The following is a 16,612-nucleotide window of genomic DNA, read 5'->3' as shown; positions in this document are numbered from 1 at the left end:
CTTTTTCAGTTCGTGATATATTAGAGCTGTACAGGTACGTTGTGCTTTCAACGAATGTAATGAAGGTGTTCCATGTAGTTTGTTTAACAACGCTTTGGTGTATATGGAAGACCCGGAATTCGGTGACGTTTGAGAGACAGCCGGCTCGTTTGCATGGGGTGGTAGGGGAAATCAAAGCTTTGAGGTAGCGTTTGATATAAATGAATGAGAGATAGAATGAAATGGTTCATTCCAAAAGAATGAAAAAAACCATGTTTGGTTGTCATGTGGTAATGAAATGAACCATTCTACAAAAAATGAAATTCTTTTCAAATATAGGATTTTCATTCTTTAAGGTATAAGTGTTTTTTTTTCATTCCTTCAAGGAATGGAATCAATAATTATAATAATAATAATAATATATTATGATTATTATGATTTATTTTTATATTATAATTATTATTACATTATCAAGGTTATTATATTATTATTATTAATTTTATTGTACTATCATTATTTTTAAATAATTATTATATTAGACTTATTATCGTATTAACAATATTAGTATTATTATTTGGTGACTCAATGCTTCATAACACGCAGGCGTGGTTCAACATTTTTATAATTGTTTTTATTCGCTTGGTGGTCTCGTTCAAACGCACAGGTCTTAAAAATGAGTTAATATGAATATTCATATTATTAATACTTATATTAATATTTATTATTATTATTACTAATAGTAATAATATTAATAATAATAATAATTAAAGGATGATCATTCCATTCTTATATGGTAACCAAACACGACAATAAATAGTAATGATTTATTCCATTCCTTTGTTCATTTCATTCCCACGTCTATCCCATTCTCTCATTCATTCCATTATGACAAAACCAAAAAGACCTTGAGGCTTTGAGCTTCTTATGAGTTAGGAATAAAGCAAAGCGGGAGAGTTTATTATGGGATAGGTGGTGTAATGGGTTTGGGTGATTAAACTTTTTGTGATTGAGTGTATTCATTTGTACGTGGTGGTTAAACGTTTGGGATTTCTTATTTTTACCTTTTTATGACTTATAACTTATGGTGGTTAAACGTTTGGGATTCCTTATTTTTACCTTTTTATGACTTATAACTTATGAAAATTAAACAAAGATGCTTTGGATTACTTGTTATGTGAAAGGATAAAGGATAAGTTGATAACTTATAAGTTATGACCACCACTCACACTAAAAACCTTTTGTGTTTCATACATGGACTACTTGATCTATTGTAGTTGTTTCCATTTGCATTTTCCCCAACTATTGTCTGTAGCTGTCCCATAACTTCCTAAAAGTCAAGAAAAAAAAATGCTAATAAAAATGTTACATAACGTCCAACTTCCTAAAGGTCAAAAGCATACCAATAGAAAACTGACCAAACAAAACATGTAAAAACAAAAGAGCATTTACTATTGTAATACTTGTGTCTTCCAGAGGCTTATTTAACACATGCTAACTGAAACTACTATTCACAACAACATACATCATATCCAAAACACTAAATCAATAATTACATATTTGCTCGACTTCCCGATCCTTTCTGATCCCTTGGTGTTCGAGGTTCAAACTTCAAACCCTCAAAACCTTGATAAACATACATTTCAAGAGCTTTTCGCGTGTCCTGAAGAAGATACACTTCTACATCGCTTTTTCTTCGTCGAACCCTGCAAAAATCATATATCAGCCTTGGATCATATATGTATGCGAGCATCTATATATAACGACACCATACAAGTAACTAAACCTTTACACATTGGATACTTATGTGAACACAAAATTACACTTCAGCCAAATCATACTTTTACTTCGTCAACATTGGTTACTCTAAGTCCAAATTAACAATGCCAAGTTAATCGCAACAAATTCATTAGCATCAACAAAGGTAAGTTAAGTGGTCGTAAATCCTAATTACATCTTTTTATCACTTCTTAACTCTACTAAAATAACAAGTAATGATTTTCAAGTTTGTCAATCTTTAAAGTCCAAACAAATCTTTAAATTACTACAGTCTACACAAGCAGCCTAAGTTGACTTTCAAGATAAATATGGCTTCAAAGATCAAACGTGATGCATATGCAAAGAGAAAAAAGAAGTCAAACAAACCACCTTAGAAGAAGGAAGAGGTAGAGAAGCTTGACGTGCGGTCCTTGGTTCCGTTAACATTCGGGGTTCGGTCAACATTCGAATCTCCTGAAGCTGTCGGGCAATATCCTCCAAAAGCTGCAACTGCAAGCCTTCCTTTTCCCGATTCTCAACCGAAAAGTTTAGTTTTTCCCGACCCTCTTGCACAACCCTCAAGCGTTCTCTTAACCATTCAACCTCAGTGTCAAGTTTAGTCCTTTCATTATCCAATGCTGACGTGGAATTCCTCCTTAAACTACTTTTCGACCCACTGATAGGTGGCAGCCGCGCACTCACCTCTGACCCACCCGTTTTCCGGTCAACCTGCTTCTTCCCATCAATTGACTTTGACTCATTGTCAATCACATGAACATCATACACGCGCGAACCTTTTTCTGGTTCTTCCTCTACAATATCTATAGTCCTCTCGGGCTCCTCTCGTTTCAAAAGGTCAACATCTTGACCAAATCTTGAATCTTTCTTTTCGGGTATGTTCATATTAACATGATGTAACATAAAGTCGGGACCTTGATTAAAATATTCATCGTGTTCAACGCGTATCATTTGCCTATACACGTCAACATCTTTTTCCAAGAAGTGTTTTTCACGTTCACGCCTTAAAACAATTTCTTTTAAAATATTCATTTCTTCTTCATCATAAGCTGATTTTTCTTCAATCATTCTTTGAAACTGGTGTGTTTCCATTTCGATTGATGCCTTTTCTTCCTGTAACCGAAGGATCATTGACATTGCTTCATCTGCAGCGGTTGCAGCCGCGTTTTGTTCTTTCTCAAGCTCAATACAAAGGGCTGCTCGTGCTGTTTGTGATTCTTCTAACTGGCGCGTTAGCTGAATGATCACTTTGTCTTTATCGGCTTCATTAACTGGGATCATTTTCTGCAGGTCCCCGAATACTATCCCCTCATCTAATTTAACTGCCATGGGATTTGGAGTCTCGGCTTCGTCTAAAACCAACCAAACGACAATATTAGGAGGTGTTTCGGCCTTTGGGGTTGCATATTGAAATAGATAATAACAGTTATGTAAACGAACCAAACATTAAGTGAACTATTTGACTAGAAATCCGTTTATGTTCATTTATTGGATAAACGAATGAAAACGAGCAACATCGTTTTGATCATTTAGTTAAATGAATGAACTTGAATACATATCTGTTTGCTCATTTATGTTCGTGGGCGTTCATTTCTTCAAGCTTTTTTATACGTTTACATCTGTTTAACTTTGGTCATTTATACATTCATTAAATTTCTTAGTCAGTTGCAACTTTGTCTATTTTTAAGAAATTGAAACATACTCATGACAATTTACTGGTAAATTTATATTGATTTTTAGGCACAAGAGATAAATTAGTTATTGGTGTTCACTCAGTTATGGTTGTTTAAGTTCATTCATCTATGATCAGTCATGTTCGTCTACATTCATAAACCGTTCATTTATGTTGTTATCGAACGAATATAAACGGACACAAGCACATTCATTTTAACAAATGAACACGAACAAGAAAACCCCGTTTGTTAATCTTCATTTTCAATCATTTATTCGTTAAAGTTAAACAAATACATTAGGTTTGTTTACACGCCTAATTCGAGTACTCACAGTTAGAGTTATTAGCACCAGAAAGAACCGAGCTGCTACCATCCGGTCCACCGCTCTCATTATCATTACCACTTTGCTGATCAACACAAGTAATCCAGTTAGGTGAAGCCGTTACCGTTAGTGCCCCGCGCTTCCCACTATCGAAAGCCGACTTCCGTCTCCGTCTAAAACCGCCACGTAACCGATAATTCAAAGCCCCTTTCCCTTTCACATCAAACCCTCTTTCCCTATCAATCCTAACTCCAGACTCATCACCTCCATTCCTAAACTTTCTAACCCCCAATTTCGACCCGCAAGACCCCTCACCTTCCAATTCCAAAAACCCATCTCCATTTCCATAATTAACCCCTCTTGAATCACAAATTTGGGGTGTATAGAAGACCGAATCAAACGGGTACTGTCGAGTAACTGAATACTGAACAGAGGCGATCTTATCAGTCGGGCAATCAACAAGTAAGCTTCTGAAATTGGAATTGGGATAAGGGTTTCCATTTTCAAGAGGTGGGAAGCTGAAGCCGAATAAGTTCAGAAACTTTAGAGCAATCAAAGCGATTGTTGAGCCGCAAAGTAGGAAATATGCTACGAATAGATCAAGAAAAGCACAAATTAAAGTATTAATTGTCCAGAACCGCCGATTCATTGCTTGTTCTAGGGTTTTGGATTCGGGATCGAAATGGGTAATGATTGAATTGAGAAATCAAGAAAAGAAAGCCCAAATGAAAATATGTAAAAGAATTTATTGCGATTAGGGATTTGAAAGACAGATAGATATCTGTCTCTGGCTGGATCAAGAAAATCAAAACAAAATAATATCATTTCATTTTGTTTGCGAGTGAAACACGCAGCTTTGTTACCCACGAGACACGTGCGATTCCATATTCTTATTTGGATGTTTTTCGTTTAGCATATCTATGGGTTTGGTTTCTGTTAATTTGGTTCAGGACCCCAACCGGTTAGAACGAGGACATATATATAAGTTCGATATCCGTTGTTTGACGTTCTGTTATTCAATTAAAAAAATAATCAGATTTCTGAAATTGAAATCCTAGTTGGTTTTGATCTAAAACCGAATAAGTAATGTGGTTTGCTTTAGACGGTAGGCTCATTTGCGGTGTAATCGGTTTGAAAACGAGTACTCGACACTCTTATCCGTTATTTTATGAATACCGGATACTATTTTAGGTTTTGAAAATATGGTTTATATATTTATAATGGTTACGATATTTTTAATAAATAGACGATCAATAGCGTCACTGTCTTCGTTGATAGGGTGGTACTTATTTGCACTAATGTTTAATTAATATTGCCTTATAATTCAATTCATATTGTATTATACTAGACGAGTGCACGCGTGATGCAGCGGGACACATAGACTTGGTAATCACGTAACAAGTGTATGGGTGCTCATTGTTTGGTTAAACCGTAAAAACGTTCAAACCGGTCAGTGGTTTGATTTCCCAGTTGATTATTTTCTTTAGCTTTTGGCCAGTCGTTTTCAATTTTCAATGGTTTGGTTTTGGTTTACGATGACAAAAAAACCGTTACTAACAGTTTAGTTCACGGTTTAACTTGAAAACCATCAAAACCATACCGTAAACACCCTTACGCAAAATGTTATTTTACTGAAAAAAACTATAACAATATCATACTCAAATTAAAAAGAAAAATATGCTCGTTTTTATGGTACAATTTTTTTAAAAAAATATTAACATATAAAAAAGTTATTAACGCTTAAAAATCATTGGGGGGGGGGGGGGGTTGGGTTAAAAATGAAAATATAAATAAAGCATGAGTGAAAGATTAAGGGTAATAATTGTAATTATACATTAAATTTACAAAAGATGTTTTGCGATTCAAAAAAGGGTAGCGGCGCAGCTTGTTGTCCGCTTGCCATCTGTTTCGATGTAACTTGGATTGATCGTTGTAAAACAATAATAAATGATTATAGTTGAGGGGGGAAAACTGTAACTATTTTAAAACAAATTAAAAAACATGTGACTTTTGATGTTATAATGACCCTTTTGTCATTTAAACTTGTACTATATGCTTCATTACTCGTGAATCCCTTAATCCAAGTTAGTTATCCTTATCCAACACATAGAATTATCAAACAATGCCGGTTAGTTATCCTTATCCAACATTGTACTATATCCCTTAATCCCTTAGAATTCTCAAACAATGCCGGTTAGTTATCCTTATCCAACACATACCGAATTATTTTATTCTATTTCTAATAATTTAATGAAATGATGGCAGCGTGTTTAAACTTTAGATAAAGAAATAGACTTTAGATAAAGAAATAAATTGAAATGTAGGCGAAAAAGATAGTGTGGTTTTATAGATAAAAAGACGAAGGGGAAAACAAATTAATTAAATTAAAAATGGGAAACAAATTGAAACTTATGAATATGGTATGTGAATCTATTTAAATTAAAAATTATAGTTGTTTTGAAAAAATGGCTAGAAAATTGGTGTGCTTTGAATTCTAAATGTAGCGGATAGAATATATATATACTAGATTTTATCTCCCGTATTACAATTATAGTTGTTTTTTACATTATTCATTTTTAATATTTATATATATATTTGGATTTTAATTTTATTTATTGTAAGAAATTTAATAATTAATATACTTGAGTTTTGATGATAAAATGGTTTCACAAATAATGATATATTATAATCTGGTTTAAAAGACATATGGTTTGGTGATACCCATTACCAGTTTATTTTCTTTATTATAAAATTTTTTCTTAATTATAAATAATATCTTTTAGTATATCCCTATTTTATAGGATTTTCATATCAAATAATTGGTAAGATTAATTTTTAATTTAATGGGATGTTATAACCCGTTTAAGAACTATCTAGTTTTGGTAAGACCCATACCCATAAATTTGGGTTAAATCAATGATAGGCCTCAATTTAAAAATCAAGCAATATTGTGGCTTTCATAAAAGGGGGGGGGGGGGCGACCACATCGCGATACGTAGGATTTTAGGGTTTTCATTTATATATATTATAGATATAAATGGGGAGGGTTATCCTAAAAAGAAGTAGTTTTTTAGGAAGGCTAGGAATAAATCTTAGCCATTGGATCATGTTAATCAATGGTTGAGATTTAATATCAGCAAAAACTGACATAGTTTCCTAGAATTACTCTTTCACCATTATAACCGACATAGTTTCCTAGAATTATTCTTTTACCATAAGTTTTAATGCCAAATGTCAAAAATCTATTGGTTCTTACCATTTCTAGAAACTCTTTATTCTTATTTGAACCCTTTTCATATGTGTGTGTGTAGGGATCAGCCTTGCGCAGTCAACGAACTCAGGCTATCCTAGGAAGGCTATGAATAAATCATAGTCATTGAATCATGTTAATTAATGGTTAAGATTTAAAATTACTAAAAACGGATATAGTTTCATAGAATTGTTCTTACACCATAGGTTGTAATGTCACATGACAAAAATCTATTGATTTTTATCATTCCTAGGAAACTTCTTATTTTCATTTGAACTCTTTATGTGTGTGTGTATAGGGTAAGGATTCTAAGAGAACCTTTTGCAAATTAAGAATTTTGAAAACTATCTTGGACCACTAAAAAAACCTCTAAAAAAATATTTAAAAAATTAGAAAGCAAAAAAAATGAAAATTTTAAAAAAGTAAAAAAAAAACCAAAATTCTTGTATTTCATTCCGGTTTCATAAAAAAAACACAAAAAAAAAAAATTAATTAATTAGTATTATAGCTTGTCCTATACACATGTGTATAATTTTATTTAATCTCTAGTCACGTAATGTACACATATGTATATTTATCATTTACCTTAAATTATACATATCTGTATAAAAAACATATGTGCACATATATATACATATTATACATATATGTATAATTTAGCTAAACCGAGAATTTTTTTTTCTGTTTTTTTATGAAACCAGAATGATAAATAAGAATTTTTGTTTTTTTACTCTTTTTTTATTTTTGTGGTCTAAAATGGATCTTATAGTTCTCAATTATGGGAGATTTTTTTTTGAGAACGACTTTGAATTTTAAGAACTCGAAAGAACTCAACGTAATAATTTTTTTTATTTTTTTACATATACGTAATATATATAGGTTACATGTACGTAAAAAATTTACATATTTTTTTACGCACCGAGTCAACTTATTACATATGTGTAACGGACGTTTAAATTAGTGTAATTACTGTATATCTTTATTCTCTCTCCTATTTTATTTTTTTAATCATATTTAATCTCAACAACATAATTTAATCTATTTAATTAAATGTGTGGTTAAGAATGAAGTTTTTAAGTTCTTAAAACCCAACAAAGTTTTCAATATATCTCTCATATATATATATATATATATATATATATATATATATATATATATATATATAGGAGAGGGATCTTTTAAGAACCATGTTGAGTTTTAAGAACTTAAGAACTCAATTTTAGGCCACACATTTAATTAAATGAATTGGAATATGTAGTTGAAATTAAATCTGGAAAAAAAGTCAAAATATGAGAGAGAATAAAGATGTAAGTGGTTACGCTAACTTTTACGTCCGTTACACATGTGTAAAAAGTCAACTCGGTGCTTAAAAAATTATGTTAATTTTTTATGTGCATGTAACCTACATATATTACACATGTGTAAAAAAAATCGTTACACTGAGTTCTTTCGAGTTCTTAAAACTCAAAGGGTTCTCATTTGAAATCTCCCATATATATATATATATATATATAGGAGATTTCTTTTGATAACAACTTTGAGTTTTAAGAACTCAAAAGAACGCAACGCAATAATTTTTTTTTGATTTTTTTTCTACACATACGTAATATATGTAGGTTACATAGTTTGATTAACTTGTGTAATTTGTGTTTTTGTACTTTATGTACCTTGTGTAGAGTATGTAATTGATAATTTATGTAATTTGTGCATTTCATATTCGGGCAATTAAGGTAATATGGGCAATTTGTGTAATTAGTGTCGATATTATTTAGGTAAATTGTGTAATTGTTGTAGATGTAATTTCTATAAATTGTTTCATTTATGAATTGTGTAGAAATTTGGGTAATTTATAAAGTTATGGTATTTTCGAACAAATAGACTAACGATTTTTGAAGCTTCTATCTATTTAAACATGTGGTAGTCATTTATTAGAAATGTGTAATCACATATTGTGCAGTGTAATAGAGCACCTACATTACTTGAAATACAAAAAATGTTGTAAAAAAATCTATTTTTTAAAAAAATTCGTTTATTATAGGAAAAATAAATATGATATAATGTATTGACCTTTCTATAAGACTACACGCTATGGGCGTCTTCAAGGGGGAGAAAGGGCGCCGTTGGAGGGGAAACACCACCGGAGGGGGCGGTGGAGGCGGGCGCGAAGGGTGTTGGCGTTAAGAGGACGACCGACGTCTTCTCTCTCTCTCTTCCTCTCACGACGTCTTCTCTCTCTCTCTTCCTCTCATCCACACACATACATATATATTTATATATATATAATGGGGTGTCTAAGGGGCTTTAAACCATAACGAAGCGTTATGAAGAAAGGTTTCGAAACCCTCGGTGCCCACGTAATGCTGACGTGGTAATGTGGAGGAGCTTTGATGCCCCCCATATATCCAGCCTAAAGATGGTGTGGGTATTTTTTTTATAAACACCCTTTTATCATTTAATATTATTGTTTCTCTCACCTCTCTCATTTTTATATTATGATTTAATTACAACCACAAATCCATTTAATCTAATTCAATGTCGGGTCATAATTGATTCTCAAACTTCTTAAAATTTAACAAGGTTATCAAATTATCCCTCCCCTATATATCTATACCATTTAAAACAATACAATTTTCCACATGTTATTAGCATTATCTTTTTCTTAATTGGTATAGATTCACAACCTTCCATTTTCATTTCTTTTAAAATATAAATACAAATTATTCTTGCTAAGATATTTTATTATGTATATTATTAAATTTAACCTTTTTGCTTTATTGAACAACTTTTGATGAATGTATAAGATACATGTTCTGATGGCAAAAAGAATCAAGTACATTACATCATAAATATTATGACAAATGAATCAAACACGAAGCAAATTATAGATCACGAAAACATATTTCAGATGATGATAGCATATGAAGCAACTAGTAAAGAAAACAAAACTTGAACAACTGCTAACTGTGAAGACATCACGTGTGATGAGCCACTACCCGATGGTACGGTATTCGATCCACCGCCTGAACCAGAAGGATTATTTGAAAAAGGTGTTGTTGGCGAGCTTCCCGGAGATCCAGCTGTTTGAATTTCAAAAGATTATGTAAGAACATGTATAAGCTTGATTTAAGTTTAAGAAATTCATAAAGTCCTTTAGTTTTACATATAAAAGTAATACACCAGGCTAAATATTTGATCACATACACAGTGTTAAGTTTGTAAGAGATATTACCATTGCATTGACTAGTTGGAGGTGTTTGGACATCGCAAGCCTTAGGCAACTCAATAGCTTGAGTTTGGTTAATGTTAAGGCCTAAGGACGAACCACCACCGTTCAGAACCTGACACAGACACTGTGGATTCGACTTGACCACAGTAGCTAATTGGGTACAACACCCTGAGGAGGGGGTCGAAGAATTGCCAGTAATGTAGTTAAGGCATGGAGACATGCTAATGATCACGTTCGTGCATCCTGAAGACGATTGTGCCATTACGCAATCACATAACACAACTATTGCGACTACTAGGATTATTGACTTTAAAAATGGAGTGTGGTGTGTTTTATTGTGTGCCATTGGAGAGAGCATTTGGTTTGAAAGAGTGCTTCAAAATTCAAATGGTTGGTAATTTGATTGTAAAGGGGGTGTTTTTTAGTTTCATTTATAGGAGGAGGTTAGAGAAGAAAAGTCAAACTCAACCGCTGAGGTGAGAGAGGTTGCATTTAGGTTACCAACTATGCTCCTAACCCATGCATGATGCAACAACCCATCTTTGTATCAATATATTATATTTTGGTGAAAATTGTACTTAGTATATTATATTATTATATTTATTTTCGTACTGGTTTGTTAGTTTTACCGGTATTCATTCGTTTTGGAGTCAACGATTTGTGTTTAACATCTTGGCATATCGATCTAGAGGGTCATTGGATAAATGCGTCTATATTTTTTTTATTCAGGATATAGTTATAAATTAATGAAATGGTTATTGAAAGTTAAAAGAAAGAAAAAGTGAATCTACTTTTAGTCTTTTATTATTATTATTATTATACAAGTGTTGGAATTAAAGAGACATAATCTGTGCACTTACGAAAGCTGAAGGCTGAAGCAAGCACAAGTGAGTTGGTTATATGGTGGTGTTTTTTGCTATAAGTATGATAAACAAAAGAGCAAGTTAAAGTAATTATCAATATTCTTTAATGGAATATAAATGCTTTAGGCTAAACGTTATCATTTTCTCATACTTGTCATACTCTCTTTTTTAAACTTTCAATTTCTTTAACAATTTTAGCATATTATTCTCTCTAACATTTTTTATATTTTATGGTCTCTCTTTAAAAAATTAAATCAAAAACCATAAAGTTTTTATTTTTATATTCTTTTGTTTTTCTCTCGTTTTATGCTATTGTACTTGATCATATATAATAATATTTGTTATTATTAGTGTTGATGCATTATTATATTTATAAAACAGCATACGTGTGGGTATTTGTGACTAATACTAATATCGATACTATTAATAATAATAATATTTATAATGCTGATAATAATAAAAAAAAACTAATATTAATAGCTTCATAGTTTTTTAATTTGATATATTTAGTGGAGGTAATTAAGTGGGAAACTTAGAGGGACTATAATGTGTATGTAAATTGTAACACCCCGTCTTAAAGCGGAAACGCCCGAGTGTGACGTACAGATTGTTCAAACACATGCGACATTATTGGGTGACAATAATAACATTAATTCATTTAAGCATCAAATAACACAATGTTTGAAGGTAACAATACAAATAAAAAATACAATAAAATACGATAATTTTGTTTATTAAATAACCTAAATATTCTAAGTGTCTTCTCGTCTTCAGCCTCTAACAATAGTACCTGTAACATATATAAAACATACGGTCAACTAACTTAATAGTTGATGAGTTTCCCACAAGTTTGAATAAATACATAAAAACCTTGCAATTCTATGAAACTTGTGATAATTAAACTAATTCGCATGCAAAGTCCTTTCCAGTTGGCAACAACCAACCTACTTGGACCGGGGTCCCTTTTCCACTCATAACAAAATGGTCCTGAGTGCAAAGGGGGGGGGGGGGGGTATGATCATACTTATCGAGGCAACCACTTGCTAAGCACATATAACACACAAGTCCATGATATGAATTGCAGTTTAATAGCCGAGTATAAAATCGATTTGCGTTTAATAGGATATATATTGTAAGGCCCCGAACCCGGTGACCCTACTTTAGCGTCGGATTTACTCATAAAAACAGTTCTTCAAATCAGAGTTTATTAAAACTTTTCGCGGAATATAAAACATCAATCATTTGTTACAAAACATTAAATCTTTTCTTTGATACCATAACACAAAACTTTATATTTAAAACATCTTTACTTCTTTCTTCAGATTCCAGCCGTTCAATCCATGCCGTGTGTCATCCTCATGCTAACTCTATAATCAGCTCACCTGCGTGCATACTAAAAGTCAGCTACGCTGAATGAGTTTTAGTTAATCGAACGCCATACAATACATACACATACATACATATCCGTAGATACATATCCATACTTCACTAGTTACCCTTCTGTTCTACATACATACTTGCTACCATACATACATACATATCTACAATCACTAACCTCAGTCTACCGAGAGTACGTTCATAGTTCACCGTCTATACCTGTACTCAAGGTCGTGAACACGTACAAGGTTCGCAGTCCTTACCTATGTTCACCATTTATGGTACGTACAAGGATCGCGGTCCTTCCCTATACCATAGTACATCCACAAAACGTACAAGGTTCGCAGTCCTTCCTTATGTTGCAACCTAATTCATAGCACGTACGAGGTTCGCAGTCCTCCCCTATGCTACAAAATCAGCACGTATAAGGTTCACAGTCCTTTCCTATGCTGAAATACATCCACAACACGTACAAGGTTCGCAGTCCTTCCCTATGTTGCAACCTAATTCATAGCACGTACGAGGTTCGCAGTCCTCCCCTATGCTACAAAATCAGCACGTATAAGGTTCACAGTCCTTTCTTATGCTGACGCCTATCTACATTACGTATAAGGTTCGCAGTCCTTATCTACGTTACATATATCATCTACTTCACGTATAAGGCTCGCAGTCCTTAACTACGCCATCACCAGCCGAGTCTATGTCCGACAGAAGCTAGAGGGATTTGCCATCCTAACTTACTATGTCGAACGTAGAACTCACATGCCATTCGTGTACCTATATACACATACTTACATTATAACAGAAGAACACTCTAGGCATTCTTTACCTCATTCATTTAACAACCATAACCCTTGTCGTTACGTGCAATATCCGAAGATCGTTCACGCCCCGACAAGTATTCATTTGAAATATTCATACATCTTCGATATATAATATTCGTACCTTTATTTTTAACCTGACAGTACGCGCAATATCCGAAGATCGTTCGCGTACCGACAAACAATCATTCATATCTATCACACATATCACATATGACATACACTTATCACTTAGGATAAATGTATTAACAACACATCGAGTATGCACACAGCCCCGAAAACATAACAAGGAATGGGGCTAGAAACTCACCTGAACACGGTTACGTTCACCGTTGATCGTAATCCCTTTCTTCAGTTGTGCACGGCTGACTGTATAATAAGTATACGTATCAATTAACTATCACTACTCATATCATCTTTCCAGTCTTAACTACTACCCACAACGAACGGGGGTCTGGGGGGCAGCGCCCCTGGCAGCGGGGTCTAGGGGCGGCAGCCCCTAGCAGGGTCCAAGGGGCAGAGCCCCTGGCTGGGTTCGAGCTGTCTTAACACATTTTTCATTAGATTTTTAATTTATTTTCAAATCGAACTTGACTTTAGGCGAAGTTAAACCTTAGGCGAACTTAGCTTTAGGCGAAGTTGTCATCAGGCGAACTTAGCTTCAGGCGAAGTTGTCATCAGGCGAACTTAGCTTCAGGCGAAGTTGTCATCAGGCGAACTTGACCTCAGGCGAAGTTACCAGTTAGGCGAACTTAACTTTACAGCGAAGTTACCAGTTAGGCGAACTTAACTTTACAGCGAAGTTGCCATCAGGCGAACTTAGCTTGCAGGCGAAGTTCATCAGGTGAACTTAGCTTGCAGGCGAAGTTCATCGCTTTGAAGGCGAAGTTGCCCAGTTGCAGGCGAAGTTGCCCAGATCAGCCGCTGTTCGGTTTCTGTCCAGCATTTTGAGCGATTTTAACACCCTTGCTATGGTTCAATATCACCCACTACGCTTCCCGACCATTTTCGGTCGTTTATACACTAAAAAGCTTGGATCTTTAAACTTCAAAGATCAAGAATCATACATTTTTTAGCTTGTTTGGATCTTGTTTAACTTGTTAACACAACTAATCGCTCTCTCTCTCTCTCTCGGATCTGCCCGTTCCTCTCCTCGGCCCGGCGGCGGTGTAGATGGTGTGTGTGTTTTTGGAGTGTGTGTGTAGAAAGTAAGGAAATGAAGATATTTTTGGGTTTAGGGGATATTTATATCCCTGAAATCCCATGGACCTAAGGCCCGTTCTCATTTAACCCGTCTCCATTAATCCAACACTAGCCCGACTCATACCAACTCCTACTCTATTATTTATTTCCCGAACCCGAGTCAACTTTCCCTCTATTATTAAGTAATATAATTAATATCATTTTGGAAATTTCGGGATGTTACATATATGCTACCCCCAAAAGTAAAAGCGTTTAAAAAGGGGTGTGAGGAACTCACCTTTGCAATTGAAGCGAAAAGACTAAGAATAAATGAATGCGTCAAGAAACCCGAAGCAAACGATCCAACCGAACTATAATAAAATAAATACGAGCTTTAATGACTAAACGAATGATATTATTAGGGTCAAATATTGCGTTACTTATTCGGAATTAATTGATACTTTATTAATTTTTAAGTTTTGAGTATAATATTATTGCACGATTTTACGAAGGTTTGGCCAAAATTATAATATAAATAATTTGACGAGGATGTTATGGGGTTTACATATTCAACGATCTTGAATTAAATTTTACAATTCGAATTTTATATATAATAGTTTAACGAGCTAATTTTTAACAAAACTAAAGTTTACGCTTAATATTACCAACGATTTTTAGTCTATGGTTTACGATAATGAAAGTTTGGTTTTTAAGTGTAAAAAGGTAGATTATATTTTATATTTAATTTATAAAATTTTTATTTAGTTTAAAATAACTTTTATTGTTTTATTATGATTTTTAAATGATTAAAAATAAATTGATAAAAGATAATTAATAAAACTGTTACAAAAATATTTAGTGTCGAAACCCGGGTCTTCATGTTATGAGTTCTAAGCGTTAACTAGTTGGGCTAGAGATTATATTCTTTAAGACCACAGATTTAAATTATTAAAAAAGTTAAATGTTTAAGTTATATAAATTATTAATAAGCAAAAAGTTATATGAACAAAACCGTCTGACCCGGATTTCGAACCCGGGTCTTGCGTGTAACAAGGACATTGACTAACCAGTTGATCTACCAATTCAATTCAGTATAGTATGAAATCTATTATTTATAAACAAACATTTCAAATCATCTTCTTCCTCATAAAAGCCCTAAGCTATCAGATTGATTAAGCTGGTCTAGTTTGTTTAGATTACATTAGGGGTTTTGATTATTGTTTGTAAACTATCAATTTGCATATATTACTTACTTGGTGACGGTTTGTTTTGACGGAGAAAGAGACCTCGCCGGAGCCGAACTTCAAAGCTAGAATACGGATTTTTTTAGAGTATATTAGTGATAATAGAGTTGGTGAACGAGTTTGGTTTGATGTGAGGATCGTATTTATACTAGTTATTGGAGCTTGTAGTCGTTAATAGTATTAATTTGATTTCGGCTTATTTTCCGGCGAGTCTAACGTGATTATATTGACGGTTAGGATATTATAATACAATTAATATGTTGATTATCCTTTAATAACGAAGACTGAAAGCGTTAAACTAATTTAGCAGCCAACACGCGTGTAATAATTGGTTAATTGAGGTCGCCGGAGTCGCCGCCGGCTTCGTCGGAGAATCCGACGGGAAAACTGGGGGGGGGGGGGTGGAGGGGCTGGGTTTATTTATGTATTTATTTTTTATTATAATTTTGAATAATTTACAAAGTAGACCCTCAAGATTCATTAAATATTAAGATTATAATTTAACTAAACTTACATATTGCACCCTTGTACTTTCCAGTTTCTTTATATCAAGTTTAATAATACATTTTCATTTTAAACCTCAAACTTTGAAGTGTTATAATTCATGATTTATACATAGGATTTGGGATAATTACGCATCTAACCCGTAATGCTTGATTAACATTAAGACTCGGGATTTTATAAATAATCAAATATGGTAATGAATGAACAACGTTGAACATTTAACGTCGGGAACACTTTTATTAATGATAAATACTAATGATAATACATCGAAACGACCCACCGGGTCGGGTTAACAAATACAAATACAAGTCGAAATTTGACAAATGTCACAACATTCCCTACTTTTGAAAATTTCGTCCCAAAATTAGGCAAAAGAATTCGTATCAAACAAATGGGGA

General features: G+C 33.3%; 2 protein-coding genes across 2 annotated transcripts; both read right to left on the bottom strand.

Moving 5' to 3' along the window:
- Nucleotides 1–1,451: 1,451 nt before the first annotated feature.
- Nucleotides 1,452–4,396, bottom strand: LOC143605522 (uncharacterized). Its single transcript, XM_077081606.1, has 3 exons — nt 3,757–4,396; nt 2,125–3,104; nt 1,452–1,682 (listed from the first exon to the last, which is right to left on the bottom strand). Exons 1-3 carry the CDS (start codon nt 4,394–4,396, stop codon nt 1,620–1,622), a joined length of 1,683 nt encoding a protein of 560 aa, XP_076937721.1. The 3' UTR covers nt 1,452–1,619.
- A 5,502-nt stretch (nt 4,397–9,898) lies between these two features.
- Nucleotides 9,899–10,630, bottom strand: LOC143605523 (non-specific lipid transfer protein GPI-anchored 26-like). The gene is made up of 2 exons (XM_077081607.1): nt 10,227–10,630; nt 9,899–10,074 (listed from the first exon to the last, which is right to left on the bottom strand). The coding sequence occupies exons 1-2, from the start codon at nt 10,579–10,581 to the stop codon at nt 9,899–9,901; spliced, it is 531 nt and encodes a 176-aa protein (XP_076937722.1). The 5' UTR covers nt 10,582–10,630.
- Nucleotides 10,631–16,612: the final 5,982 nt, after the last annotated feature.

This window comes from Bidens hawaiensis, unplaced genomic scaffold (assembly GCF_021521415.1).
Source record: "Bidens hawaiensis isolate Kalapana, Puna unplaced genomic scaffold, B.hawaiensis_p1.1 tig00070015_1, whole genome shotgun sequence".
In the NCBI taxonomy this organism is placed as follows: Eukaryota; Viridiplantae; Streptophyta; class Magnoliopsida; order Asterales; family Asteraceae; genus Bidens; species Bidens hawaiensis.
The sequence above is the reverse complement of the archived record's forward strand: the minus strand, read 5'-3'. Positions and strand labels throughout refer to the sequence as shown.